The sequence below is a fragment of the Anarhichas minor genome, unplaced genomic scaffold (assembly GCF_050575085.1).
Source record: "Anarhichas minor isolate MPS153535 unplaced genomic scaffold, ASM5057508v1 ptg000004l, whole genome shotgun sequence".
Lineage (NCBI taxonomy): Eukaryota > Metazoa > Chordata > Actinopteri > Perciformes > Anarhichadidae > Anarhichas > Anarhichas minor.
This window is the reverse complement of record NW_027466450.1, coordinates 9,057,197-9,084,878: the sequence shown is the minus strand read 5'-3', so window position 1 is coordinate 9,084,878 and position 27,682 is coordinate 9,057,197. Positions and strand designations below refer to the sequence as shown.

At 41.1% G+C, this 27,682-nt stretch overlaps 3 protein-coding genes across 3 annotated transcripts; 2 read left to right on the top strand and 1 right to left on the bottom strand.

Annotated features, from left to right (window-relative positions):
• Positions 1-817: 817 nt before the first annotated feature.
• On the top strand, positions 818-3,140 carry prmt2 (protein arginine methyltransferase 2; the record flags this gene model as incomplete). The annotated part of the gene is given in 11 exon segments (XM_076108761.1): positions 818-991; positions 993-1,109; positions 1,227-1,307; positions 1,309-1,355; positions 1,357-1,371; positions 2,359-2,452; positions 2,454-2,488; positions 2,579-2,602; positions 2,604-2,714; positions 2,909-3,013; positions 3,015-3,140. Coding segments are annotated over 11 exon segments (897 nt in total), but the record flags the coding sequence as incomplete, so codon positions are not given.
• LOC142968759 (uncharacterized) lies at positions 3,074-5,540 on the bottom strand. Its single transcript, XM_076108760.1, has 2 exons — positions 5,360-5,540; positions 3,074-5,030 (listed from the first exon to the last, which is right to left on the bottom strand). The coding sequence occupies exon 2, from the start codon at positions 4,971-4,973 to the stop codon at positions 3,945-3,947; it is 1,029 nt and encodes a 342-aa protein (XP_075964875.1). The 5' UTR covers positions 4,974-5,030; positions 5,360-5,540; the 3' UTR covers positions 3,074-3,944.
• Positions 5,541-5,917: 377 nt separating this feature from the next.
• On the top strand, positions 5,918-27,682 carry LOC142968744 (sacsin-like). Its single transcript, XM_076108759.1, has 8 exons — positions 5,918-6,047; positions 8,812-8,857; positions 9,250-9,337; positions 12,757-12,868; positions 13,653-13,799; positions 13,914-15,339; positions 15,688-15,776; positions 15,894-27,682. Exons 2-8 carry the CDS (start codon positions 8,829-8,831, stop codon positions 26,837-26,839), a joined length of 12,837 nt encoding a protein of 4,278 aa, XP_075964874.1. The 5' UTR covers positions 5,918-6,047; positions 8,812-8,828; the 3' UTR covers positions 26,840-27,682.

Genomic DNA, 27,682 nt, shown 5'->3' with positions numbered 1-27,682 from the left:
TATACACACACACACACACACACACACACACACACACTAAACTGCTTTCACAGATTTGGAAGAAGAGCAGTAAGGTTACTGGGGGGGGGGGAAACTACGATCAGTACTTTGAAGATGGCGCTACTGGCATAATTTTAAAATGAAGCGGTGTTGCCTTTAGCAGTTGCTCCTCCGGGATTCCCCATACCACATTCAGAAGTTTTAGTTTTGAGTGGTTTGATATATATATGTGTGTAAATTAGGCTGTAGCAACAGAGAGGACACCTTGGAAATTAAACGATACTGATATGAAAACGAAACAAATATAAAGTCGAACTAAAAATAAGGGGGACTCAAACTATAATTACGATATTTCCGACAGCACGTGAAGGCGCTAACTTAATCTGACGTCAAAACAGGAAGTGTTTGTTCCACGCCAGTTGAATTCGAGTTGTTGTGTTTTTTTACCACTAATTTCACTGTAACGTTTAGTAAACAGTTTTTCTTCTTTAGGTTTATCTCTTTAAGGAAACCAAACGGTAGGCGAGTCGAAACAACAACCGCCGTCGCACATACAAGACTTTACTAAACTGATTTTCAGCAGCCATGCTTTTAAGGATGGTAGCAATAACATCAACATGCAGAAACCTATGTGAGTTTGGTAATCCATCACAGTAAACATATTTTCTACTGTCAAAGTTATGTTAATCCTAGTATACAGTATTGTAGTTGCTATGAGGCGCTATTATTTGGTGGTGTGTTTAAAGACAACTTCAGAGATTCCAGAGAGCTGCAGAAATGCACATTCACAGTGTTTGTCTTCCTGTACTGAAATAAAAGTCTGAATCTCTGTAAACATTGGTGTACCCATACTGCCATCTGCTGGACAAGGGGTGTTGCTACATGGTATAACCAGCATGGTGTATACATTGTCTTAAGTTTATCTGTGGCATTGAAGGCGTATGCTGTGGAGGCGAGCTCCATGGCAGAGCTCACCAGACACTTCACCACAGGTGAAGCAGAACGGCTGTGAGGAGGCGGTCACGGTGCTCCAGGGACGAGCCGAAGAGATCGAGCTGCCTGAGCAGGTGGACGTCCTGGTGTCCGAGTGGATGGGACACTGCCTGCTGGTAATGATGACAATGTTGCTTTATCTCAGTGCTATTACAGTTTTATTGGATCCCATCAGTCCCATTCAGGTTTGAATATACCACATTGTGTTTGTGTCTCTCCTTCCTCTGGTCTAGTTTGAGTTCATGGTGGAGTCAGTACTCCTGGCCAGGGACCGCTGGCTTAAAGAAGGTGGCGTCATGGGGCCCTCATCTGCGGGCCCTCTCCTGAGTGCCATGTCAGGCCTTCAGGGAGCAGCCGTATGGCCATCACTCCTCTTCAGTAAGGGCCTTTAGTCAGCTGTTCTCACTCAACACTGTCCTGTCTCAGTTTTCTACCACTAACAAGGTCACAATATTTTATACAATTTTTTTTCGATCTCAGATGTGAAGTTAAAACATTTCGAATAATAATCTGTGGTTCCAGGTAGTGATTGTTTTTCTTTGTTTGAATTATCTTTATGTTTTTCCTACATGTTCTTTTCTACAAGGACGTGTTGGTAAGTAAATGGAACCCTTTGTATTGCAGGAGATTAGTCTTTTTTGGCCGTTTGTCGTTGGCTGATACAAGTTTGTCTAGTTGTGTTCTTACATTGTGCACACGCCCCACACTTTCAGTTTCCCTCAGGGATCGGTGTGATAACCATTTGTAACGATTTTTTTTTTTAAATCAATACATTTTTTTGTCATATGTGCATATATTTAGCGAGATTGTTTTTGGAAACTTTGGTATATTTCCCTTTGAAACAGTGCCTCCCTTTCTTTTCTATCAATTTTCCTTAAAACATTTGTCTGCTCCTGAACATGTTTTGAGTCACCAGAAGGTGAAAGTGTAATTTGTTCGTTCTATGTACCTGGGGAAATGGTTTAAGGTGTTCAGTCCCTTCATGGGGTATGCTAGCATAAAGAGACACCATATCGAAAGTTACCTGAATGGCATTCTCAGGAAGAGGATGAATTTGTTCAAACTGGACACAGCTGCAGGCGCCACCATAGCCAAAAGCATTTGGTGGATAAAGCGAGCTGTACTGGAGTAGAGTTGCGCAACATATTTCTATACAAATACAGAGTACATCACACACTGTATGGTTAATATTACTATTGCATACACTCACAGAAAGCTATCTTTGTATACGTTCTTTTATTTTGTAGTCATCTTATGGTATGTGTGCTTTGATTCTATCTGTCCTTTTCCCTGATATTCATATAAGTTATCTGTGGCAGCCACCTCATTATCCCCATAGTGTTGAATAACCTTTCATCTCTGCAGGACCTTGGCACAGCAGGAGTTCTTCACCAAGCCCAAGTTCAGCCACCCCATTGAGTCCAATGAGTGCCTCACTGCTCCCTGTGTTGTCCCCACAGCTGGACATGTACACTCTGCAGGTCAAAGACCTGGAGGTACTGTGCATCATCCTTTTATCTGTAGTTGTTCCACTCCCCCACACATTGGGTTTTGCAACAAATCGAGCCCTGTGTTTCATTTCTCCGGAAATAAAGGATCAGTTTCATTTCCGTGGAAAAGTCTGGTGTTTTCCATGGATCCACCGCCTGGTTCACTGTTCAGTTTGAGAGCCTGGAGACGGGAGGTGCCACTGTGGAGCTCAACACCAGACCTAACTCTGAGTATAACAGCACAAACACATACTACCTCATGTTGTGTAGTTACAAAATTAAAAAGGATAGTTTATTCACGAATAGCAGTGCTTATGAGCGCTTAGAGCAATTTTAACAGCCTGTAACAGTATATCTCTGTTACAGGCTGCAAATAATGTTGTCGTACTTGTAAATCTTAGTGTCTGAAATCATTTTCTCTTCAGGCCCACACACTGGAAGCAGACTCTGTTCATGCTCGACAGGCCAGTTGGTGTGTACGCTGAGGACGCCATTAGTGGAACCATCCGCAGGAACCCGGGACGCCACATGTACCCTGCGCTGGAGCATTAACTGGAGCAGAAACAGACAACTGCCAGGCAGACATTTAATCTTCACTTTGTACTCGCCTTATCTGATTTATTGACTGTGTCCATAAAGTGGTGGTTGATCATTTTATTCCCTTTCACATTTGTGATTCATGCAATGCGACTCTGTTACATACATCAGCCTCCCAGGAGTACTAACTTTACCCTTAACTTGTAAATGGTGTTTTTGGATTTGCGCTCTTGTATTTTTCTCCCTCTCTGTCCATAGGTTGGGACAAAGCGTTTCCCCATGTGGAGGTGACAGATTCTCCGTGAGCAAGTGGAGATCCACAGGAAAACAGTCCAAATGCATCTTCTGTTGAGTTTAGAGTCAGGGAGGTTCATCTGAAACGACTTGTAGTCCTGTGGTGTTAAGCGAGATAACTACAGGCCCAGGTGATGCATACAGCACACTATGAGCCATGTTATAAGAGCAGACTAACGAATAGGTTTGACAGTGATTGATAACTGACAAATTATTTTTAACAGATATTTATGGTCTCATGGTGCAACAAAATATATGGTTCAGTCTTCCACACTATGCTTTTATCATTATGTTTACCCTTATGTGCATATTGTTTTAAAATAGCCATTTACGTTACATAGTCATTTGTTAGTACATGCCATTAGGCTTGTATGGGTTTAAGAAAACATTAAGCATGAATATAATGTTAGAGCCACTGAAATGCTACTGTTACAAATGCCAATTAGCCTTATGAGCTACAATGGACATTATAAAACAACATTATGGTACTTGCAAAGATAATGTATCATTCACAATAAATAATCATTCTAAACAAAGCTGGAAAGTGAGTAAACTTGTGTTGATATAAATCATATTCCAGTATTTTGGAGAGTTTCAACTACACTGTCTCGGTGTGTGCACTCCTCTTGGTCATGGCTCCGTTTTGCTCTTTGCTTTTGCTCTGGAGCGTGTGTTGACCTCCGAGGATAAAGGCTGAGTGGGTAAGGGTTCAGGAGGAGGAGGCCTGGAGAGTGGAATAAACTGGGGGGGTTTAACAACTTTGTATTTAACCTCCTTTACCACACTTTTATCCCTTTTCTGCCTCAAGTGTTTATCACAGTGGCTCACAAACGTATCCAGCTTCACAAAGGTCTTGTTGCACACTTTGCAGTGATACGGCCGCTGTCCTTTGTTGAGGCGTATGTGCAGCCGGATGTATGACGACCGCACAAAGGTTCGGCAGCACACGCCACAGTTCAGGTCCTCGGTGTTGCTCTGTGTCTTCTGGGGCTGGTTCAGTGGTGGTGCTGATGCTGGTTTGGCCTCGCCGGACGACTCCTCGGCCTTGTGTGAGAGCAGGAGTGACAGAGAGCGGAAACCCTCACCACACTGCTCACACTTGTACGGCCGCTCCCCCGTGTGTAGTCGAACATGTGCCAGGAGCCCAGCCTTCTGTGTGAACGACTTGTCACAATAGGTGCACTTGAAGGGCTTTTCACCCGTGTGGAGACGCTGGTGGGTCTTCAGATGTGAGGCTCGGCCGAAGGTCTTACCGCACTCTGGGCATTTAAATGGCCTGTCCCCGCTGTGGATGATCTTGTGGGCCATCAGGTGGGAGGACTGATGGAAGTACTTGCCACAGGTGCTACATCTGAACTTCCTTTCCTTGTTGTGGGAGGCCACGTGAAGGGCCAGGTGGGTGGAGGAGATGAAGGTTTTGGAGCACAGGCTGCAGCTGTGAGGTTCCAGACGGAGGCGGCGGTGTGGACGTCGCCCATTAGGGAGGCTGCTGCCCGCCTGGCACTTTGGACATTTGGAAGTACGGGCTGCTTTGTCCACACGCTGCTGTTTAGGAGGGGCTGGGGTGTCAGCTGAATCAGAGTCAGGCTGTGGTAGGCTGCATCCACAGTCTGAGCAGTGCCCAGTCTGCTGGTCTTTATCGCTGGTCTTATCCAACATGGTGCAATCTACATCCAGAGTGGGAGGTTGTCACTGTGTGACAGATCACAGGGACATCTAAAAGGGATTAAACCATCATGATTATTCTGCTTTATAGTGGTGTAGCTGAAGGTAGACGCACCTATATTACAACAGGCTGAACCAGATTACGTTGTACTTTTTGTATTAGTTCCGCATAGTGTTGTGTCCATGATAGCACCAAAGAGGACCTGATTACGAGGGTTGGTGAACTGGCCTAACAAGCAGAACGTAACATGAAACATGCAAATCAGAAAAACCAGAAATGCTCTAGCTGTTATTTGACAACAGATCAGGCCCGGGTCGCCCTTAACAATGGGGCTCCTTCCGCACGAGTAAATAGCACGTAAACAAAAGATTTTACGTACCGTGTTCATTCTTCCTCAGGAAATGTTGCACGTGCTGAACGCAATTGTCTCGTAAGCGCAGTTAAAACATCACAATAACACAGCCCGATTACAACGAGGGTATAGCTTTTTGTTGCCCTGCGTCTTCCTGCAAGAAGCTGCCCGGTTTGTACCGACGACAGGCTGCAGCCTGCAGCATCATCTAGCGAGAGGAGGAATAACTGTCTTTAAGGTGAGAGTCAGTGCATTAAAACTCACGAGGAAAAACACAAAATATGAACTAAACTGACTATGAATGTTCCCTTCATAAGGTGTGCTTTAGTAATCCAACATCACAGATACAACCGACACATCAGGATGATATTGTAGCTAGATTTATGATTTGTTGTCTTTGGTAGTGAGCTGCATTCAGAAACTTTACACGGACACGATGCCTCCGTGCCTCGAAACTCGAAACTGAATAGTTGCATTTCATTGTAGATGTAAGAATAAACGGCCTGTCTTTAGCTTTGATTTTGCATCTTTCTTAAGTTTCGTTTCGTACGAATGACACACGATGTGTGGAAAACAAAAGAGACAGAACGACGTGTGGTTTTGGGGTTGGACATCAGCAGCCTTTATAAATAGTAGAACTGATGGATCATCATTAGTTTCTTTCGCAAACTTGGAAGCAGCAGAACTGATGCGACTCTTCACAAATATGACTCAGGTAACTTTACGTTTGTTTTAACCAATGTGTCATAAGTATTATTTGATTAGCATATCAGAGTAAATAAATTTCGTTTTCTCAGAGATTAGGATTTCAAATCTCAGTTTTTTTGTACTTTTCGCTCAAATGCCATCGAAAGCTAATTGATGTATTTATTTTGTATAAAGTCTGAATTTCTGCATGGATCCATTTCCTGGTTTGACGTGAACAGTGTGATCAGCCTACAATTCCACCAGAGAGGGATACAAACTTTTTCAGTATTTTCAAATCAATATACTGCTATATTGTTATTTCCGTGTTAGACTAGCCCTAGTTAGACTACCGCTGTGAGCGCCTCAGGTGAGGCAGAGCGGCTCGTCCTCTAATCAGAACAAGGCTGTGCCATCGGTGTGTGAGTGATTAGTTTCTGATGGCCAGGTGGCACATTGCATTGATCAGACCAGTTTTTATAACACAGATTTAACAAAGACCCGCCACTAAACTACAACTATAAGAATCAGGACAATAAGTCTATTCATTTAAATATTTCAGTAATTAACCAAAAAATAAAGCACCAATGAAACTAATGTACTATAAAGCAAGGGCAGACACTTACACTTTAGTGCACCTATATGCTGAAATTCACGGTAAACTCATTCAAATGGTCGGGAGCGAGCGAAGGACCGTGAAAATTAGCGGAAAGATTAACGTGAGACAACATCCGGTTTCGTCAGAGGAACATCCGGTTTTCAGAATAAGATGCCAACAATGTATGAATTATACTCTCATTAAGTATAAAACATGCTGCATCGTGAGTTAAAGGGAAAATACACCTAAATTGTGCGTAAAGTGTCTTTATTCTTTGATCGCTGGGTAACCATCATCACCTTGGAGTTACAGCATTATATTGATGAACAGTAGAGCTGCATTCACATGCTCTGACTGTCATGAAGACACATTTTTGCTGAAACGTGCTGAAACATTTTATTCCTGTTGCACAGCAGTGGAACGTTTCACATAAAGTCAGCACACTGAACACAGATAGTGAAGAGATAGAACTGCTACTGTGTAAAGGGAATACTGCTGTTAAAAATAACCTTATTTGTTTAAAGTGTTTACAAACCAAATGTTATTGCCCTTTTGTTCATATAGCAGTACTTTTAAAATAAAAGTGCGCAATACACTTTTGAATTAATTATTGAACTTTGCCATAACAATGCGATTAATCGCAAAAAATCCATGCGATTAATCGCGATTAAATATTGTAATCGTTGCCCAGCACTACTAATAATTGCATAAAGGAGGAAAGCACTTTATTTGTAGCCTATTAAGTGCTGCAGAATAGATTTATTTTTAATTTTTTTTATTTTTTTTGTCTTTTTTTGGCTGCACAACTGGGAAAAGGTTTTTATATATATTTTGGATATAGAATATACTGTTACTGTATATTGGCATTTTAGCAGAACGTTTTTTATTAATTTATTTAATTATTTATTATTATTTATTTGGTGCAGAATACTGTTTTGTATTTAAACTAAGGTTTTGTTACTGTTATTATGTTTAAATCAGTTCCAAATTACACAAATGTTAATATATTTTAATAAAGTTTGCCTGTTCAACATAATATCAACCAGGGGCGTCGTTAGGCCTATTTCAGCCCCCCCCCCCCCCAAATAATTTGCCATTATTGGCTTTAAAAAAAAAAAAAGAAATATATATTTTTATTTTGGTGATGTCATTAAATTAAACTATTGTTTCTCACATGGACAAGTTATTTATAACTCTAACATGCTACATGTGTGCGTGCGTTCTGGTTTGTATGTTTTCTCCCACTTCAAATTACGATCCAACAGCCTATCATCATACTGAACGATATAAAGTTGACACTGTCAGGTCCATTCTCCATCCATTGTGTGCGGTCCCTTTAAGAATTAGGATTTGGGAGTGACGCGGATATTCTTTATTTGAGAAAAGTTCATATTTGTGTTGTCAAATTTCACTATGACCCTCAAATTCTGTCTCTTGTGTTATCATATACTGAATGCAAGCAAAATTACAGAGCAAAATCACACTCTTTCTGATTGAACCAATCTATGAACTGTGTGAAACAATGGATATCCACGGCCCCAAATGGGCCCCAAAAATAATTGCCGCGCACGTACTCCCCTTGGGGCTAAGCCCCCCCTTTCTTTGAATCCTAGAAACGCCCCTGATATCAACTAACACTTTTTTAGGGGGGGGGGGGGGGGGGGACTGGCAGTGTCCCTACCAATGCTGAGACCAAACCTACGCCCTTGCTATAGAGATATAAACAAAATCTCCGAACCATAAATCCCAAATCCCCCATGATGTGGCAGACACTTGGTACATTCCAATTGGCCACTTCCTGTATTTAAAGGCGCCGCTGTTTGAAGTGCATCCTTTACTCCAGTGTGTCAAGATTTCCACGACCTCATCAAAGTCATCCAAAAACAAACTTAAGTGTTGCTGTTTAGAAGTTAACTAAATATGTGCACTACAACTGCCAACAATACTAAATGAGTATGATGTATGTACACAGTTGTGTGTGTGAAACAAAAGCAATGTACCATCTGTTTGCTGAGTCGCCTGCAATGTGCATAATGTCAACAGATAAACAAAACTCAACGAAAGGATAAATTAACTATAGAAAACTAAATTTGTGCAGGAGTGTTACCGACACTTACATTAGCTGTGTGGCAGCAGGTGCAGCCATAACATGGAATTGTTCTGCAATGTAATGCCATGTACTCTGACTCTCTTACAGCCTCTGAGCCTGAAAGGATGAGTTCGAAGACCAAGAAAAAAACTGGGTGAGCTGCACTTCTCTTTTTAGCTTTTTTTATGTGCAAACTGAACCATCAAGGGAATAACATGCTATGTTGACCAAAGTGCAGTGAAGCAACATTTGAGTTGAAATCATGTCATCCCCAGCCCGAGGATTGTATAGATTGCTTTTTTGAGGAAGTTTAATGTGTATGGCTGTATATTGCCTTTATGCCTAACATCTTGTTTGGACTGTAACTTCAGGCTCTTAATTTTTTACTGTTTTATTGTACAGAAGTAAGTAAAACATAATACATGCTGGTGGAACTTGACTCAAATCCCATCTCTTCCTACCTTAATTGCTTCAGGAGGACTCACTCTGTGTTGATTTTAATTTTAACTCTAGTTTCTGACTCTTTAATTCTCCCGCTTTGTTTAGAACGTCCTTTGGGGCAACAGCTCCGCCCTTCATTGACTACCTGCAAGATATTCTCCGTCGGTATCCAGATGGTGGACAAATTTTGAAGGTGGGTAAAATGCTCCGTCAAATACTGGTTTGTAATAATTTCTTTGTATAGCATTTCATATTTTCTCACTGATGGATAGCATTATTCTTTAGATCCAGCTAATACACATGGATTTTGGAAGTCCATTTCTTTTGGTATGACCAGCGTGGTTGCTAAACATGTTGATCCTGTTTGAATTATTTTGAATCCTGAAAACAGGTGATTTTATTTTATTTACAGACTTTTAGGATACGAAATATGAACAAAATATTGAAATTGCACTTTTTGTCCTGCCAATAAAACAACAAATGATGTGTCACACTCAATGAATGCATGGATGACATTGGTTTTTAATTGTATAAAACCAGAGGGGCCCCCACCCAGGGAGAACACATGAGCAAGTGAGCTTTTGGCAACATCTTTTTGAATTGAATGTATTGTGCCCTGTTAAATGATAATGGCAGACAAATGAAGACCGTTTCCGTTTAATGTTGACATATTGGCTGTATTCCCCACAATAGAAATCTCATTTGGGTTAACTGGTCAGTGAAGCAGTCCTTTGTGTTGGAGGTAAATAACTTCATGTAATGTCACCAACTGTGAGAGCCTGTTTAAGACACTGCTCAACAAAAATGTATCCAATGTTAGGGTCATGCTGAGTAATCTGCCAATTTTCTAATCTTTTTCATTTGCTTAGCTTGACACTGTGGTGTAAAACATGCTCCCATAAATTGTTTTTTTCACAGCAGAAATTTTCAGTTGTCATGGTAGGAAAAGCACGGGTGTTACTATATAAAAACGAGTCTATTTAAGTTTACAAGTAAGCCAAAACAGTGCTCTAACACGCACAGTACTAGGAACCTGAAACTGATTACTAACTAACTCATTTATAATATCAATAGCATCTATACTATTCCGACAATGATGTGTCCAAATGTTCTGGTAATGTTGGGATCTGGCAGGAGCTTGTTTGGTTATCAGCAAGTATGAAAATTAAATTGTTGACATTAATACAAATATGAATAACGGGGCACCACCCTGAGATCAGGGACCAATAACCAAACTAGGGGATGGACTCAAATTCAGAGAGACACGGGGAGCAGAAGAATAAATGCTGTTTTTTAATAACCAAGACAATATTAAAAACACAACTTCCAAAAGTCCAAAAATGTGTAACACAAAATCCAAGGATAAACCAGAACGGGCAAAACACTAAACGGGATCAGGTAATTTGGAAAAAGGCACGAGGGATACATACAGGATAGCAGGGAATATTCCGGGAAGTAGAGTAGAACGGACGAACCAACACAGACGGGGGAACAGGGTTTAGATACACTGGGAAGGTGTAGGTGATTAGACACACAAGGATTCAATCAGGGGCAGGGCACACAATCACAAAGGCGGGAAGTGAAGTCAACATGGGACACGAGGCAAAATAAAACGGAAAAAAACTAAACCAAGACCGTGACACTCAATCTGCCCATAGTCAAAGTACTATTGCACATTAAGAGTGAACAGTGAAGGTTGAATTCAAACACAAGCCACGATATCCAGCTATTATCACAATACACAGACACAAAGTAATCTCAGAAAACTGCTATTTAAAGTATAACCGAGTTTATTTACTTCTAACAATACTGATCAAGTCAATAATATAAACTAACAATTACAATAACAAGGGGAGGGAGAGAGAACTACAAAAATGGCGGCCGCAATCGCGTATGTGATTACGCTATGCAAAACTACAAAATGGCGGATGTGATCTCGTAACCACGTGAGACTACAAAATGGCGGAGGAGAGAGAAAACTACAAAGATGGCGGAAGTGTCTCGTCTGTGATTATGCTACGCAAAACTACAAAAATGGCATAGAATCAACGATTATTTAATGGTCTAATGAGGCACACAATACAGGCCGTGCTTACACACCACATACGTCTGAGATGAGCATAACAACACAACCTGTATGTGTGTGTGGGTTAGTTTAATTAAACAATAAGGAGAATTAAAAACACTAAAAACAAGGCAGACCCTCACCGCTGCAGTAAAATACAGCAACTGTTACTTTATCACACAGAAACCTGACTGGCAAACTCAGATTCGGCAGTCGCAGCACTGGACCTTTAACTAATGAAGCACAGATTATCAACCTTACTCGCGGTGGTGGATTTAAACACTATTATAGCTGTATGGATCAGCACTCTTACAACAGCATTGAAACAACACAACAGTCATTTTTACACGGAACTCGGTGGTCTGTAAAAATGCACAATAACACGTTAACATTACAGTTAAACTTAAAAACAAAACAAACAAGGTTACAAACACACTATGACCAATGTCTGCCCAGACAAAAGCGTCTTACTTTGAAATTGCTTCGTAGCGGACGGTGCGTTTCTTAGAATTTCTGTCTTCAGCTTTGGTGGTAGCACTGATATGTCTCGGTGACATCATGGCCGTATCACAGAGGTCCCCCGTGGTGCCTATAGCCCTCCTTCAATGAGACCCCAGTGTTGGTTTGGACCCAAATCTCACACATAGATGAGATTTACTGTCTGGTGGGGTTTGGTGTGGTTAAACTCGAATCAGGCTGTTGCACTGCTAGGTAGGCAAAATTCCTTTGTTTCAACCACATTGTGAAGTCCCAACAGTAAAAAGAAGCACTGATAAAACAGTTATTATCAATACATGTTAACACTGGATTGCTTCTTGTTAATTGACTCAAACATTGGAGTTATTTTCCATTTGACTATACACTTGAGATACCAGTTCCATTCATCATAAAATTATATGTAAATATAAGTCGATACAATTCAACAACACTACAAACTACACCCTCAAAAATGACCAGAAATGACTTTCTGAGGCAATGTCAACAAAACTGAACATAATAAACCACATTCATGACAGAGCCACTGAATTTGATTGTATTAGATTTAGCCTTGGGTGTAATAAATCAACTGGTAACTCCATGTAATGTTGATAGTCTATCAATTTCTCACTCTTCTTAAAGTGGCACTCTGCACGCCCACAAAGGTGTTTTGAATTACTCTCGCTGATCCTCAGTCTTGTGGAAACTGGTTGGAGATGTGCTGGAAAGGACATTTCGCCAAGCACTATGCACTAATGAGAACGATAAAGGGGAATGGGTTTCCCACCCAAACAGATTAAACAAAACACCAGATAAGTGAGGGAGATGTCAATCAAGCATAGTTTGTACACGCCCACACAGTCCTGAGACGAGGTCTAATTAGGCAACATAGTTGAAGTGAAAACACCTGTGTAGTTGGACTAAGGGTGTGCTGGGGCTTTAACTATACTCTTATGTTGCCCAGATTTGGAGCTTGGCATAGTGGCAGTTGTGCAGAGGAACGTGGTAATCCTTGAGTATTAGATTTGGTCTGCTAAGCTCTAATGGTTATTGTTTTTATCTGGCAACAGGAGCTGATTCAAAATGCAGATGATGCTCAAGCCACGGAAGTGGTTTTCATCCATGATGAGAGAAGCTATGGGACTGAGAGCCTTTGGACCAATGAATTGGGAGAATACCAAGGTATGTCGCATCTACAACAGTCGTGATGTATTTTTCAACAAAAATGTATATGAGAAAATTGATAAGAGCAAATATTCTTAGCCAGTAATCAAAATGTCAGCCCTGGAGTTTGTATGCGATTGTTGTTGTCATGTGGGTTTCCTCCCATAGTCCAGGTTGTTTTACCAAAGAGAAAAAGTGTAATGTTTTATTCATTAAAACTAAATTATTTTTTATCTTGACTATACATTTTCTGGCGACCTGACACAAACTTTGTTCTTATGATCACTTGATAGGATGGCATTAGGGTCTAATATGCTAAATCATTTATATTCAGCAGAAATAAGGATGTCTTTTCTACATTTCTCTAAATGTACAATAGACTGTGGTCACCATATTAGGATATTAAAAGAGCTTAAAATGTTCCTATTTTAGTCAACACTTTACAATATTGAGACCTTCTGGCGGAAATTGCCTCATGTCTACTGATTATATGTTTTCAACCTCAGCCTCTTAAACCATTATACCTCACTCAATGCATGCTGGGATCGATTTCAACATCAGCAGTTATAGAACATTTCACACTTTTCAACGTAAACCTTCATAATGTGTCCTAGTTTACTTCCTGCGACAGTGCAAGGAACCTATAGAAGAAGTAAGGGTCATTATGGCACTGAACTCGTATTGGTGCCCAGCTGGAGGAATTAATATTAACCAGCTCTCTAGATTTGTTGCCTATTATTGTCAGGAATCACCAAATTGAAAAAATTAATGAACACATTAAATTATTATTGTGTTTGCAAAGGTCCTGCTCTCTACGCCTACAACAATGCAGCGTTCACCGAGGATGACTGGAAGGGAATTCAGATGGCAGGGCGGAGTGGCAAGCGCAATGACCCAAACAAAGTTGGGAGGTTTGGAATCGGCTTCAACTCTGTTTACCACATAACAGGTGAAACTATGTACAGATACACTTGTATACCAAATTGTCTTAGTTTGAGTTTTTGTCTTTAGAGAACATGCATAATAAATTCATGGGGCAATATCTGTTTTACTTCATTCACAGATGTGCCAAGTATATTCAGTTCAGAGCACCTTGGCATGATGGACCCCCAAGAAACAGTATTTGGAGAAAGGAGGGGGGGTTTTCTGTGGTCGTTGGATGATGCAGAACACCAAGAAGCTCTAACTACTATGCATGATCAGTTCCAACCCTTTCGAGATATAGTTTCACTTGTAAGCAAACGAGAATGGTCAAAAGTCATCATGGAGGATCAGCACTTTGACGGGTCACTTTTCAGGTTCCCCTTGCGCAATAAGGCATCAGATATTTCAGATAATCTATATGACTCTAACAAGGTGGTTGAGCTTTTTGATAGCTTCATTATGGATGCAGACTTGAGCCTTCTGTTCCTGAAAAATGTGACCTCTGTGTCCTTGATACATATCGATGTACATGGCACTGTTAACACCAGACTTGAAGTGAACTCCTCAGTCCCCACAGATGTCATTCTGGAGTCAGAAGAGGAGTCAATCGTCGAGGGTTCAACAAGGTTCAAATTGATAACCCTCAACTCAGAGGACCAAAAAGAAACAAAGTGGCTTGTGACAACATGTACCATGAAAGAAGGCAATGTGGAAAATCTTGATTCACTTGCAAAGAAGTTGAGCTTTTTCCCTCAAGTTGACTTGGCATTCCCTTGTGATAAGAAGAGAGACTGTAGTGAGAGTAGACTGAGCTGCTTCCTTCCTCTCCCAAACAATGAATCCAACAAGACGGGACTCCCAGTTTATATCAACGCGTGCTTTGGCCTCACAGACAACAGAAGACACATCAAGTGGCAAGAGGAAGACCAGAAACATGACGAACATGCTGTGTGGAATGAATTGCTGATGAAGAAGGTGCTCCCACAGGCATACCTCATGATCATGCAAGATGCCATCAAACTTGCCCAAAAATCTATTCTGCCTGTCTCTTCCGTGTACGATCTTTGGCCAGATATCGCCCAGATACAGCACAAAGACAAATGGCATGCCGTTGCTCTGGATGTCTTTCATCACTTATTCCGACAGAATGTGGCTGTCCTCTCTCTTGCCAAAGATGAAAGAGAGTTCATCACTCTATCGGAAGCCGTGTTCCCCTGTAATGGACCAACAAGCCCTGACATAGTGGCCGCCATTAAAAGGACTTTGGTTTCATGTGGAGAAAATCTTGTCACTTTACCAGGTAGTGTTGCAAGAGCTATAAAGGAGGCTTATCCACACTTCAACACCCTAAAACATGTGACTCCAACTTTCCTAAGGGACATTCTCCGTAGGGTGCACATCATCTCTAAAGATGACAAACTCTGGCTTTTGGAATATGTCTTAAGTGATGGCAAATACAGAGAACTCGAGGGTCTTCAGCTACTTCCACTCAACGATGGCTCTTTCAGATCTTTCTCAAACAAAGAGGAGGACACTGCTTTAATTGACAGCAAAGAATTTCCAAGGTAGGTTTTCTAATGTTTGGCTTCATTCTCTTTACAGTCTAGATATTAAATAGATTAACAGAAGTTGATAATAATTTTATGTAATTTAAAGCAATTACATCACAAGCTACTAAAGCTATTACATACTAAGTTGCCAAATGTTGGCGGCAGTTCCCCAAAGCCAAATCTAGGATCATTTGTATTGATTGGCTCACACTTGCTTCAGTATATTATTTGACAATTACTATTATTTATTTCTGTTTAGATTGTAAAAGAATAAATATTTGGTCACTCAATGTACACCAAGATCAAATGCCAATGTCCTCGTTTTTGTTACATGCACAATGAACAAACTTATCTTCTGTGCAGAGTCTTGCTACCATTCTGCAAACACCTCTTCATCCCAGATGATCTCAATCCAGCCTGCAGTACCCACCTGAAAGAACTGGCCAGACAAAGTAGGAAATGTCATTTTATAGTAAAGTGATTTGAAAGTTATTTACATCTGTCATCTGCATGTTTTCACACTACACAAACATTTATGTATATATATTTTTTTTAAATCTATTTTTCAGATTTCTTCAAGGTCATCAACATTAAAGCAGACCACGTTGCCGAATATACAAAGAGGTATTTGCCACAGGACTGGAAGCAGATGAAGACGGGGCTTGTTACCTGGGACATCAGCAGCAGCAGCCAACATCCACCCTTAGACTGGCTCCAAGAATTCTGGAAATTTCTCAACACTCACTTCAAAGAGTTAAGTAGTTTCACTGGAATGCCATTAATACCAGTCAGTCCTCTCTCTGTCAGTCAGCCTGTGTCACTAGCAAGACTAAAGCGGCAAACAACCCTCATTTTTCAGAAAAGCAAGCAGATGAACTTGCCAGAACAAATAGCTCAGTTGGTGAACAAAGTTGGTGGCACAGTGGTGAGAGGAAACGATTGGCTCACACACAAAGACCTCGACTCGTATGTGCTGTGCCCATCTCCAAGGAGTGTCATGAAAGTCTTGGCAAATTTAGATTCTCAGGATCTCATCAGAGAATTCAAGACTGCATCTTACAAAGCACGAGAAGAACTGAAAGATTATCTCTCTCATCTGGATCCTCGTGTGGATGCTCTCTCAACCACTGAGAAAGATTTACTCTCAAAGTTGCCTCTGTTTCAGACCATGAAAGGTTCCTGTGTTGCAGCTCAATCAAAACAAGCTGTGGATCTAATTTCTGGTCTAACGGTACCAGCAGAGTTCCCTATGCCCGATTCCGTTGTGAAGTGTGCAACTGAGGCTGATCGCAGACTGTTACAGCTGCTCAAAGTTAATCTCTTGAGCACCGCTGACGCGACCAATCTTCTCATTGATTGTATCGAGAGGGGGACTTGCAGAAAAGAAGACACTGAGAAAATCATGACTTGGATTTTACAGCATGGTGATATCCTTTTCTCTCAAAGTCAGACCTTGAAAGGCAGATGTAAGGACTTGAGCTTCATTGAAGTGAATGGAAATCTGAAAAAGACCTCAAGCTTTTTTGATCCAAGAATTGAAAACTTTAAAGTCATTTTTGAGTCTGATTTCTTCCCCCCACCTTCATACACTCACACATCACAGATGCTTCAAAGCCTAACAGATCTCGGATTGCTATATAAAGAAGTAGATGTGTCACCTGAGCACTTGCTTCAAGCCGCCACACTGATTGATAGACGTCATGCTGATTCTCGAACTGAAGCTCTCAATAGAGCTCAGGTGCTCTTGAAGATGTTGGACACAAATGATCTACTCTCAAAGTTTTCTCATGAGCAGCTTCATCGCCTCAAGATGCTAAAATGGATCCCATGTCCTAATCCTGGTAATGTTCACCAGACAAGTTTCTTCTGCCTGGATGAAATAAGAGATTCTGCGTACAACAACATTGTTGGGCATGTGATGCCTCTGGTGGAAAAGTTCAGTGACAGAATGAGCAGCCAACTTGGTCTGAAACGCCTGCCCCCACCTGAAAAAGTGATCGAGAATTTGTCAGTCTTGACATCAAAAGCACAGGAAATGTCTGATCCTGACACAAATGCGGATTTCAAAAAGGAGTTGCATAGCATTTACAAACACATGCAAGACCACATTTCTGTATATTCAACAAAGATGAACAAGGACACACCCTGGTTGTGGAGCCACAACCAGTTTGTATCACTGCAGGATCTGGTTCTAGACTACCCACCAAATCTTGATCTGAGCTCTTACATTGGGAAGGTGCCAAATGAATTTCGGCCATACAAGAACTTGCTCCAAGAGTTTGGCCTGAGAATGTCGCTTTCAGATGAAGAAATTATTGATATTCTTTATTCCATCCAGAAAACCATTGAAGAAAGGCAACAGCCATTTGCAAATGCCTCTGAGGTAAAGGTGTCAGTAGAAATTCTTAACTGGCTGTGGAGAGAGAAGAAGACAGTTCAGGATGACATCCCAGTGCCAGTCCTCATAGAGGGTGAACAACATACCCTAAAACCACTGTCAACCGCAGTCTTCTGTGATGTCAGCAAAAATGGGTTGAAGGAGCTTACGTACAGCGAGGATGAAATTCACGTTGTACATGAAGAAATCCAAAAAGCAGCTGCTGAATGGTTTAACATCCGATTTCTCAGTACCCACATCCTTGATCCAGAGTTAGTGGGAATAGAACAGTGTGGACAATCTGAACCGATAACAATGAGGATAAAAAACATTCTTAAAGAGTATGATGAAGAAAGTGACATCTTCAAAGAGCTCATTCAAAATGCAGAGGATGCTGGGGCAGATGCCTGTAAATTCTTGGTGGATTTCAGAGTACACAAAGATAGCCCTGAAAGTCTCATTGACCCTGACATGACTCTTTGTCAAGGACCTTGCCTTTGGGCATTTAATAATGAGCAGTTCACAGCTGAGGATTGGAAAAATGTTGTCAGAGTTGGTTCTGCCTCGAAGGAAAACAAGGTGGAAAAAATTGGAAAGTTTGGACTTGGATTCAATACTGTGTATCATGTGACAGATGTTCCTTCTATCCTCAGTGGCAACAGTCTTCTCATACTTGATCCAAATGTGACACACCTCAAGAAGCACATCAAAGTTAATACAAATCCTGGAATCAAGCTGGATCTCTCTCAGAAACGACTTTTTCATTGCTTTCCTGGTCAGTTTGGACCATATGAACGCATTTTTGATTGTAATTTCAGCAGACAAAGTCCCCCTGGGCCCTATCCAGGCACTCTGATCAGACTACCTTTCCGAACTGAAGAAGAGGCTTTAAAGTCAGAAATAAGTTCAAAGGTGTATCACAAAGACGATATCATCACTTTTCAACAGCACTTTACTAACAATTCACAAACACACTTGCTGTTTTTGAAGAACATCAATACATTGTCTCTACAACGTATCTCAAACAATGTATCAACTCCTCCAAGAGATGACGAAATTGAAACCGTCCTCACTGTCTCCAAAACCACTGTGAGTACAATGAGGATTACTGATCAAACCAATTTGTCAAAGCAAAGTGAAGCTGAGAAATCATTGATGAAACTTGATGGAAAATGCGAAGAAGTCATTGACTGCGGCACAGTCAACATTGTCCAAATAACTAGTCAGCAATCTGGTGTAACTGAAGTCCAGCCCTGGCTACTGTACAACTGCTTTGGGACACATCGGTCATTGCAAATGGCCCTTAAAGAAAACAAGCAAGCCAGGTTCTCTTTGCCCATCGGGGGGGTTGCTGTGCCTTTGCAAATGGATCCAGAAACTGGGAAACTGGCCTCATTACAAACAGATCTTGTCGGACAGGCATTTTGCTTCCTCCCTCTTTCCATTCACACAGGTCTTCCAGTCAATGTAAATGGAACATTTGCTGTGACAAGTAACCGAAAAGGTCTGTGGGAGAGTGGGGTGAAACATGACTGGAACAAAGCCCTTCTTCAGGATCCAGTAGTGACGGCATATGTTACTGCACTTTTGGCACTAAAGAAAATGTCTGAAAACAAGCAACTGGAACCTTACTGTTATCACACATTTTTGCCTGATAGAGAGAAAGTGAGTGATACTTTCAAGCCTTTGGTTGATGCATTGTACTCCACCATTGCTCAGAACTCTATTGGCCCAGAGCTCTTTAGTGATGGAGAACATTGGTGCTCAATTAACAATGCCATATTTCTACACGAGAGCATCGAAGAGGATAAGGACATCAGTGCACTTGTAGTGAAGGTATGCAAGGAACATGCAAAAGCACCCAACCATGTTGTTCCTCTTCCACTGTGGTTGAGAAATGGCTTCAAACAGTCTGGCCTTGAGAAAGTTTTACAGGAGAGAACATGGAACTGGGACACATTTTACCAAGAAGTAGTGTTTAACAACCTTACTACCATGGATTCTAAGACTAGAGATACTCTTGTGCTGCATGCTATTGACCTAAATAACAAAGAGATTGACAAAGTACTGGTCTGCTATCCATGCATCCCAACAAAAGGTGGACAGCTCCAGCTTATCAGGAAACTTGTGAATCCGTCAGGGAGAGTGTCCTGTCTTTTTGAAATAGAAGAGGGACGCTTGCTTGGTGGGACCAAAAATGACTTTTGCTCCCCCAAAAGGATTCAACGCTTGTTGGAACTTGGAATGGCAAATGATGATCTCCCACTGGAAGACATCACACAGAAAGCAGGCACAATCCCCAAAACCTGGAGCACAGACAAAAAGAAGGCATATGGGCATTTGAATTGCCTTCTTGAACTTATGAAGAGTCCCACGAATGACGAAGACTCTCCCCACTGGGAAACATTAAGGATGACTGAATTTCTCCCAGCATTTTCCCCCGGTGACACAAAAATGGACAGAAATGTAACATTTCAAAAACCCACTGATATTTTTCATGGCAAATGCTCCCCACTCGTTAACATGACACAACTTGTGCTTGATCATACCAATCTGAAAATACACAATAATGATCCAGTCCTGCACATTTTGCGAGTTCATGACAGCCCAAGTCCTGATGAAGTGCTTCAGCAGCTGCAAGAAGCCTGTGAGCAATCTGAATCCATTGACTCATCCATGCTTCACAAAATAGCATCTGAATGCTATAAGTTCCTGGATCAGTGGCTCGGTAATTCTGGGGATTCCACTTTCATTTCACAGAGGGCAAATTCATTCCCATTCATTCTTGTTGACAGAACGTTTGTAAATGTGAATTGTGTCGCTGAAAATGGGCAATTTGAAGCAAAACCCTATCTCTACGTTCTTCCAACTGTCTTCAATGGTTTCAGGAGGCTCTGGGAAAGTGTAGGTGTTGAAAAATGTTTTACAACCATTCAGTTTCAAAATGTGCTTCAGGAACTGCACTCTCAACATGGTAACAAGACCCTGCCAAAGAGTGATCTAACAATTTGCCTCACAATTCTCAAAGAAGGGATATATGAGCCAAAAGAGAAAACAACTATTGACTATCTCATACCCAACGAACATGGTGTTTTACAACCTGCAAGTGAGATATTTTACAACGACAGCCCATGGATGCCAGTCGCTTCAGGTGTTGCATTATGTCACGAGCTTCTCCCCCGTGTTTTGGCACGCTACTTTGGAATCAAAACTACCAGGCATCATGCCCTCCAAAACTGCGAAGTTGAGACCATTTCACCATTTGCTTTTCAGTTTGAACAGCAGGAACAACTAACTGTTCGAATTAAAAACATAATTTCAGCCTATCCAGCTAAGAAGGATATCCTCAAAGAGCTTATTCAAAATGCTGATGATGCAGAGGCAACAGAAATTCACTTTGTTTGGGACAAAAGACATCATGGCAAAAAAAAAACATTTGGGAAGAAATGGAACCAGCTGCAGGGTCCAGCACTGTGTGTGTTCAACAACAAAGTGTTTTCTGACACTGACCTGGCTGGCATTCAACAGCTGGGAGAAGGAGGAAAGCACAACTCTCCAGGGAAGACAGGAAAATACGGAGTAGGATTCAACTCTGTTTACCATCTGACTGACTGCCCCTCAATCCTCACTGGAGATGAAATACTCTGCATTTCTGATCCCAATCAGAAATACATTGAAAGTTATTCAGGCAAACCAATATCTGGCACTGGCTATAAACTAGCTGGCACTTTCAAGAACATGTACATGGATGTCTACAAGTCTTTTCTTCCGGACCAATTTTCTCTTAAACAAGGCACCATGTTCAGATTACCTCTAAGGATGGGTACCATGGCAAACGACTCTAAAATATCCCAGACTGGAGTCACTGACAAGGATATGAAAGACCTATGCTCTGCACTCTCTGAAGATCCTGAAGGACTAATTCTGTTTCTGAAAAACATCTGCAAAATAACATTCCATGAAATCAAGGAACATTCAGGGAAACTTGAAACCATCTTTGTGGTTGAAAAAAGTGTACCAGAGAAATGCAGAGAAAGAAAAGAGGCTTTTGTAAAACTTCAACAAAATGCGTTGCAATCTGACAAAGCAACAACGGCAGACAAGGCTATTTATGAAACCTTAATTTCAACCTCCAAGAAAAGACAAACTAGATGGATCATTGCGGAACAGTTTGGCTCATTTAAAAACAATGGTGACAGAGAGCTAACACTATCAGACAAACTTCCCCAAGTAGCCATAGCAGCGCGTGTGAGCTTAAAGATCGGCGAGAGTTCAGATCCAGCACGATCCAGACCTATGGATTTTAATGGACAAGCCTTTTGTTCACTTCCTTTGCCATGGAAAACTGGACTGCCAGTGCACATCAATGCAAACTTTGAGGTAGATTCTGCCAGGAGAGGCCTTTGGAAAGAAGATGGGCAGAGTCGTAAATCTGACTGGAATGAATCTTTGAGACAGAATGTCATTGCTCCACTGTATGCAGATCTCCTTCATCACATCAGCTGTGGCATTGCGAAAAAGAAAGTCCCTTGTGAACATATTAGGTCATGCTATGTATGTTTTTGGCCAACTGTGTCCAAAGATGTTGGCCAAGAATGGCATGAAATGATACATGAGGTATACAGATCAATCAAAGAAAGAGGCCTTGATGTGATTCCAGTGATGAGGAGTTCCGCTCAAATAATTGCAGGCCTAAAAGTTATGCAGTACTGCCTTGACTGGTGTAACGTCAGAGAAACTGAGACAACTAAGGTACCTTACCTGACACACTCAGCAAGCGATGAGATCCATCCCATTTTGGAAGATCTTGGAATGACATTGGTTCCGTCTTCCATGCAACAAGTTTGGAGAAGTTTCAGATCCGCTGACATTGAAGTGAAAGATGTGAATCCTTCAACTGTCCAGACTTACCTGAGAGAAAAACCCCTCAATGACCCAACCCAAACAGATGAGCAGTTACCGTTGCCCATAACTGCCACTCTGATCAGAGATGAAACAAGATTTTCAAAGCTCTTGAGTTTCTGCTTAAAAGATTTCAACTTGAAAGAGGACAACTCCAGTTTACTCAATGGGCTACCACTTCTTCTCACAAGAGATAACGTTTTGAGAGTGTTTAACTCCAAATCTCCTAAACTGATATCAAGATATGAAGGTCTGTTCTTTGGCTACGAGGCCCAATTTGCAGATTATCAGACCAACATGAAGCACATTCATGCTCTACAAAGTTTAAGCCTTGTCAAGAGTTTGACGGTTCCCCGTGCAGTGGGATATCTGAAGCCGTTAATTCAGCAGCATCTCCAGAAGTGTGAAGTTGATGGACACAGTGGTCTTCATGTCCCAAACGAGACCATGTTGAAGTGGTTAAAATCACTTTGGAAGTTCTTAATGAGTGAAGTTAAACCTGCAACATCTAGTGGTGATGAACAAGGTCTGACATTAAGTGATGTGAGGCAACTCTTCAGTGACTGTTGCATTTTACCCGTTGTGTTTCCAAGGTCAAACAACAAGCTCTTTCTGCAAACAATGAAAGACATGCCAAGTGTGATTCAGTTTGCCTTAGAAAAAGACATATCAGGCGTCCTCTTTAAACTTGGTTTTATGAAGCTTGACAATGCATTCTTCACAATGTATGGAGACCGGCATGTTCTTTCACTTCTAGGCTCAGAACTTCTGGATGTGAATGATAAAAGCTCTGTGTTGGACCAGGTCGTCAACATTAACCACTCAGAGTTTCCCAAGCTTTCTAATAAAGAGATGAAAGAGCTACAGTGTTTCCTGCAGTCTGGAGTATCCAAGTCCAAAGACAAGCAAAAGTATCAGAGAAACCTCAAGTCGTTGCCATTATTTGAAACAATCCATGGTAACAGAGTGAGGATCGATGGGCCTAAAAAGGTATTTATCCTCAACAGTATGTATTCAAATACATTTCCAGATCTGTTCATGCTGTCCAACAGCAGCAGCATTTTTCTCCAAAATAATCCAGATAACTGCAGTCTGTCAGAAACATTGGAAATCCAAACCCTGACTGATTTGGACTATTTCATGAAGTTCATTCTGCCCATTGTGCACACACTCCCAGAGATGCAGATGCTTGACTGCCTCAAACTGTTAATGACACCAGAATTCAGTTGCTCTCAGGATAGGGAGAAAATCATCTCCTCAATGAAGACAGTGAAATTAATTCCCAATTCTCAAGGCAGATTGGAGACGGCATCATATTTCTTTGATGACGGTGTCGAGCTATACAAGAAAATGGTGCCCCAAGAGAGATTTGTGCCCAAGAGATTTTGGACTGAGATGGGTGAAGGAAATCTTCCAACAACAAAACCGAAAGACTTACTCAGAGAACTTGGGATGAAGCATATTGTGTCAAAAGATGACATCATCAATTTTGCACAACAAGTAGAATCAGAAGCAAAAGAAAACGGTCAACTTGAAGAGTTGAAGAAGAAATCAACACTCATTTTCGAAGCAGCTTTGAATATAGTGAGTGACGACGAACACAAAGGAGGAAAGTTTCTGGAGAGCATAGCTGACATCAAGTTCATTTTTCCTGTGAAAATTCAAAAAGAACTGTGCAACTATCACCAACCATTTGCTGCTGAGAGAACTGCTGTTGGAATAAGAGGGTCTTTGATGGAAACCAATCCTAAGCATCGGGAATTGATTTGGTCTTCAATGCCAATTATACATATAGAGTTTTATAACCTGAAGCTCCTGAAAATGATGAAGAATGCAGGAGCGTTTGAAGTACCACCTTCACACTGTGTAACCACGAACATGAGCAACATCTGTCAGTCACCATGTAAGTCGATCCAAACCCGTGCTAAGGTGTTTCGAAGTGCGTATGCCTATCTGCAAGCAAACCGGTTTGAAGGACAACCATTGGCTGGTCTTCCAGTTGTGCTGGTTGAAAGAGACAAAGTACTTGTGAGTACTGATTGTGCGTCTTTTTCACTCCGTCATGGCCGCGAGTTCAGACCGTATTTGTATAAGATTTCTCCGCAGGATGTCATGTTCACAGGCTTCTTTAAGAAAATTGGTGTAAAGGACAAACCTACTGCAGCTCAGTATTGTAATGTTCTGGCAGCAGTTTATGCTGATTCCTGTGATAAACAACAACTAAACCCAAACCAACAGAAAACCGTGAAACGTGCTGTTGAGCAGTTTTTCAAGTCAATCAAAACTGAAGAAAACCAGTCCCTTGACGATGTAAAGACTTTGTATCTTCCTGCAGTAGATGGTAAATTATACCCATCATGCACAATCTACTACAATGACACAGTGTTTGAGATCAAAAGGTTAGAAGAAGCGCTGGAGAATAAGTTCCTGTTGCTTGAGAGACTCAGTGAATGTCATTTGGGTAGTGACGGATATCAGAATCATCGATTGCTGCAATTGCTGCCTCAGAATTTCAAGCCTAACATGCTGTCTCAATTCACTGAGGAGAAATTAGTGGAATCACACATGCAGCTTTGTGAGCTTGAAGCGGACTGTGATTTTAGTGGATGGTTTGACAGACATCTGTCCTCACGAGCATTAACACATGGACTAATTTGCCTGATCAGAGAGCAGTCTAAAGGAGAAACAACACAAGAGGATGCTACCGACATGTGCAAGAAGGCTTTTGGCAGTATTAAGATTGTTTGCTGCAAAAGTCTAAAAACAATGCTTTGGGTGAATAAACAGCCGCTAAACAAAACTGCCACTGAAACTGATGTTTTTGTCAAACAAGAGCAACAAGGTTGCACCTTTTACTTGAAACACAACAATACCATGGCTTTCAAGGTGATGGGTGACATCAATATGACATTGACAAAAGAGATTAATGCTCTTTTAGGTAACATAATGGAATCAACTCAACTCCTAGTCCTCGCACAACTTCTGATGTGTGACAGTCTTCAAGATGTTCGGAGATGTCTGGCTAAGAATAGGATCCATGACAGTGCTGAAACTGAAAGTGTCCGTAATCCACCAGCCGCTGGATCAGAAATTCCAGAGGAATGGCATGATTCCTTAGACATGGACATCCTCAATAACTTTGAAGAGGGGGAATATGTTGGCTACAACACTAACAACAAGTACATTTATGCAATTGTTGTTGAAGAACTGCCTGGGCACGCTGGACCCTATTCACAAAGATACAAAATAGAAATTGGAGAAGATGAGCCAATTGAAGTCAGTTGTCTTGACCTGTATCAGTTTAAACGACAAAAGAAGCCAGAACCTGGAGGGAGGACTTGCACATCTGCTGAAGCTTCTTGCATGGAGCTGGTGCCACTAGCAGGAGCTGTGCCCCATTCTTCCAAACCATCAGCTACAAGTTCCTCATCTACAAGATCCTCACCAGCAAGATCCTCACCAGCATCTGTTGACGAAGCCAAAAGAGAAATTGACAAATGTTTGACAGATATCTGGATGCTTCCTGAGGAGGAGAGGCATAAAGCCATCAAACGACTGTACCTTAGATGGCATCCTGACAAAAACCCTGACTGCCAACTTCTTGCCACTGAGGCATTCACATACTTACAGAATCAAATTGATGAGCTCAGCAGAGGCAAAGGCAAAGGCAAAACTGGAGGCTCGTCCTATTCAGGCAGAAACTCAAATTTCAACAACTTCTATCAGGAATGGGATCAGGAGGCCAGGCATCACAGAGATGGCCGAGAGAGATTCTCCAGAGACAACCATTCCTACAACTTTTGGACCCATAATGAAAATGTCCCGAGGCCAAACAAAGAGGAGGCCAAGCGCTGGTGTCGTCAAGCTCGCTGTGATCTCAACGCAGCTGACAAAGACATTGGTGGGGCAAGCACAGAGTGGTGTCTGTTCAAAATCCACCAAGCAGTGGAAAAGTCTCTCATAGCTGCACAGTTTAAAAGAGATGGTCAACATTCCACCAGCAGCTCCATTTCAGCCCTCGCTAAGAAGGTTTCGCTCTACAACCTCCAACTGAGAGTTCTGCCTCAAATTGTCGAGAATCTGAAGACTCTGGGAGTGGATGCCAAAAAGACTCAGTATCCAAACTATCATCCATTTCCCCACATTCCAAATGAGCAGTTCAAATCAGAGAATGAAATGGCAGCACTGAACAAGGCATCTGAGCTTCTCAGTAAAGTAGAGGCGTATGTGAATTAGGGATTAGAGACAAACACATATGTCATGTTGGCAGAGTCAATTGAAGATTTTTTGACATGTCAAGATGCTGCTAGCCATATCATGATATTGAAACATTACTATAAACAAAATAATGGTATCACTGACATGCTTATGTTTTGAAACTTCTGAAATGAAAGATGTTTTTTTTTTCGTCTTTACTGAAGACCAGTTTATATATAACTACGTGAAATTGTTCTGAAAATGAAAATATGATTTTTGATTATTTTTGCAATGTTATCATTTAGAACTACTCACAGAGGACCAATATACTCGCTGTATGACTTTGTTATGAAAATGGAAATATGAAAGTTTTTTGCAATGTTATCATTTATAACTACTCATTTAGGAGCAATATAATCGCTGTATGACTTTTTTATGAAGATATAAAAGTTTTTTTGAAACGTCATTTATAATCCAATATAATCAATGTACATTATTGTTATGAGAATGGAAATATGGCAGGTTATTTTTTTGCAAAGTTATGATTTTTACTACTCATGATCACTGTTTGACTTTGTCATGAAAATCTGAAAGTTTTTGTAACGTACCATTTATAACTACCAACTTAGGATCAACATATTCACTATGACTTTCAGAATATGCAAATTTTCTTTTTTTCTCAAAACGATGATTTAAACGTGTATAACTATTCACTGAGGACCAATATAATCTCTGTATGACTTTTTTCCTTATTGGTTTCAAAACATCAAAACACCCGAAGGACTGCAGTTTAAAACTGACCAGCTGGCTCACACTGGCACATACATAAATGATTGTGAGTTGTCTTTATGAATGAATAAATAAATAAAATGGAATATTATG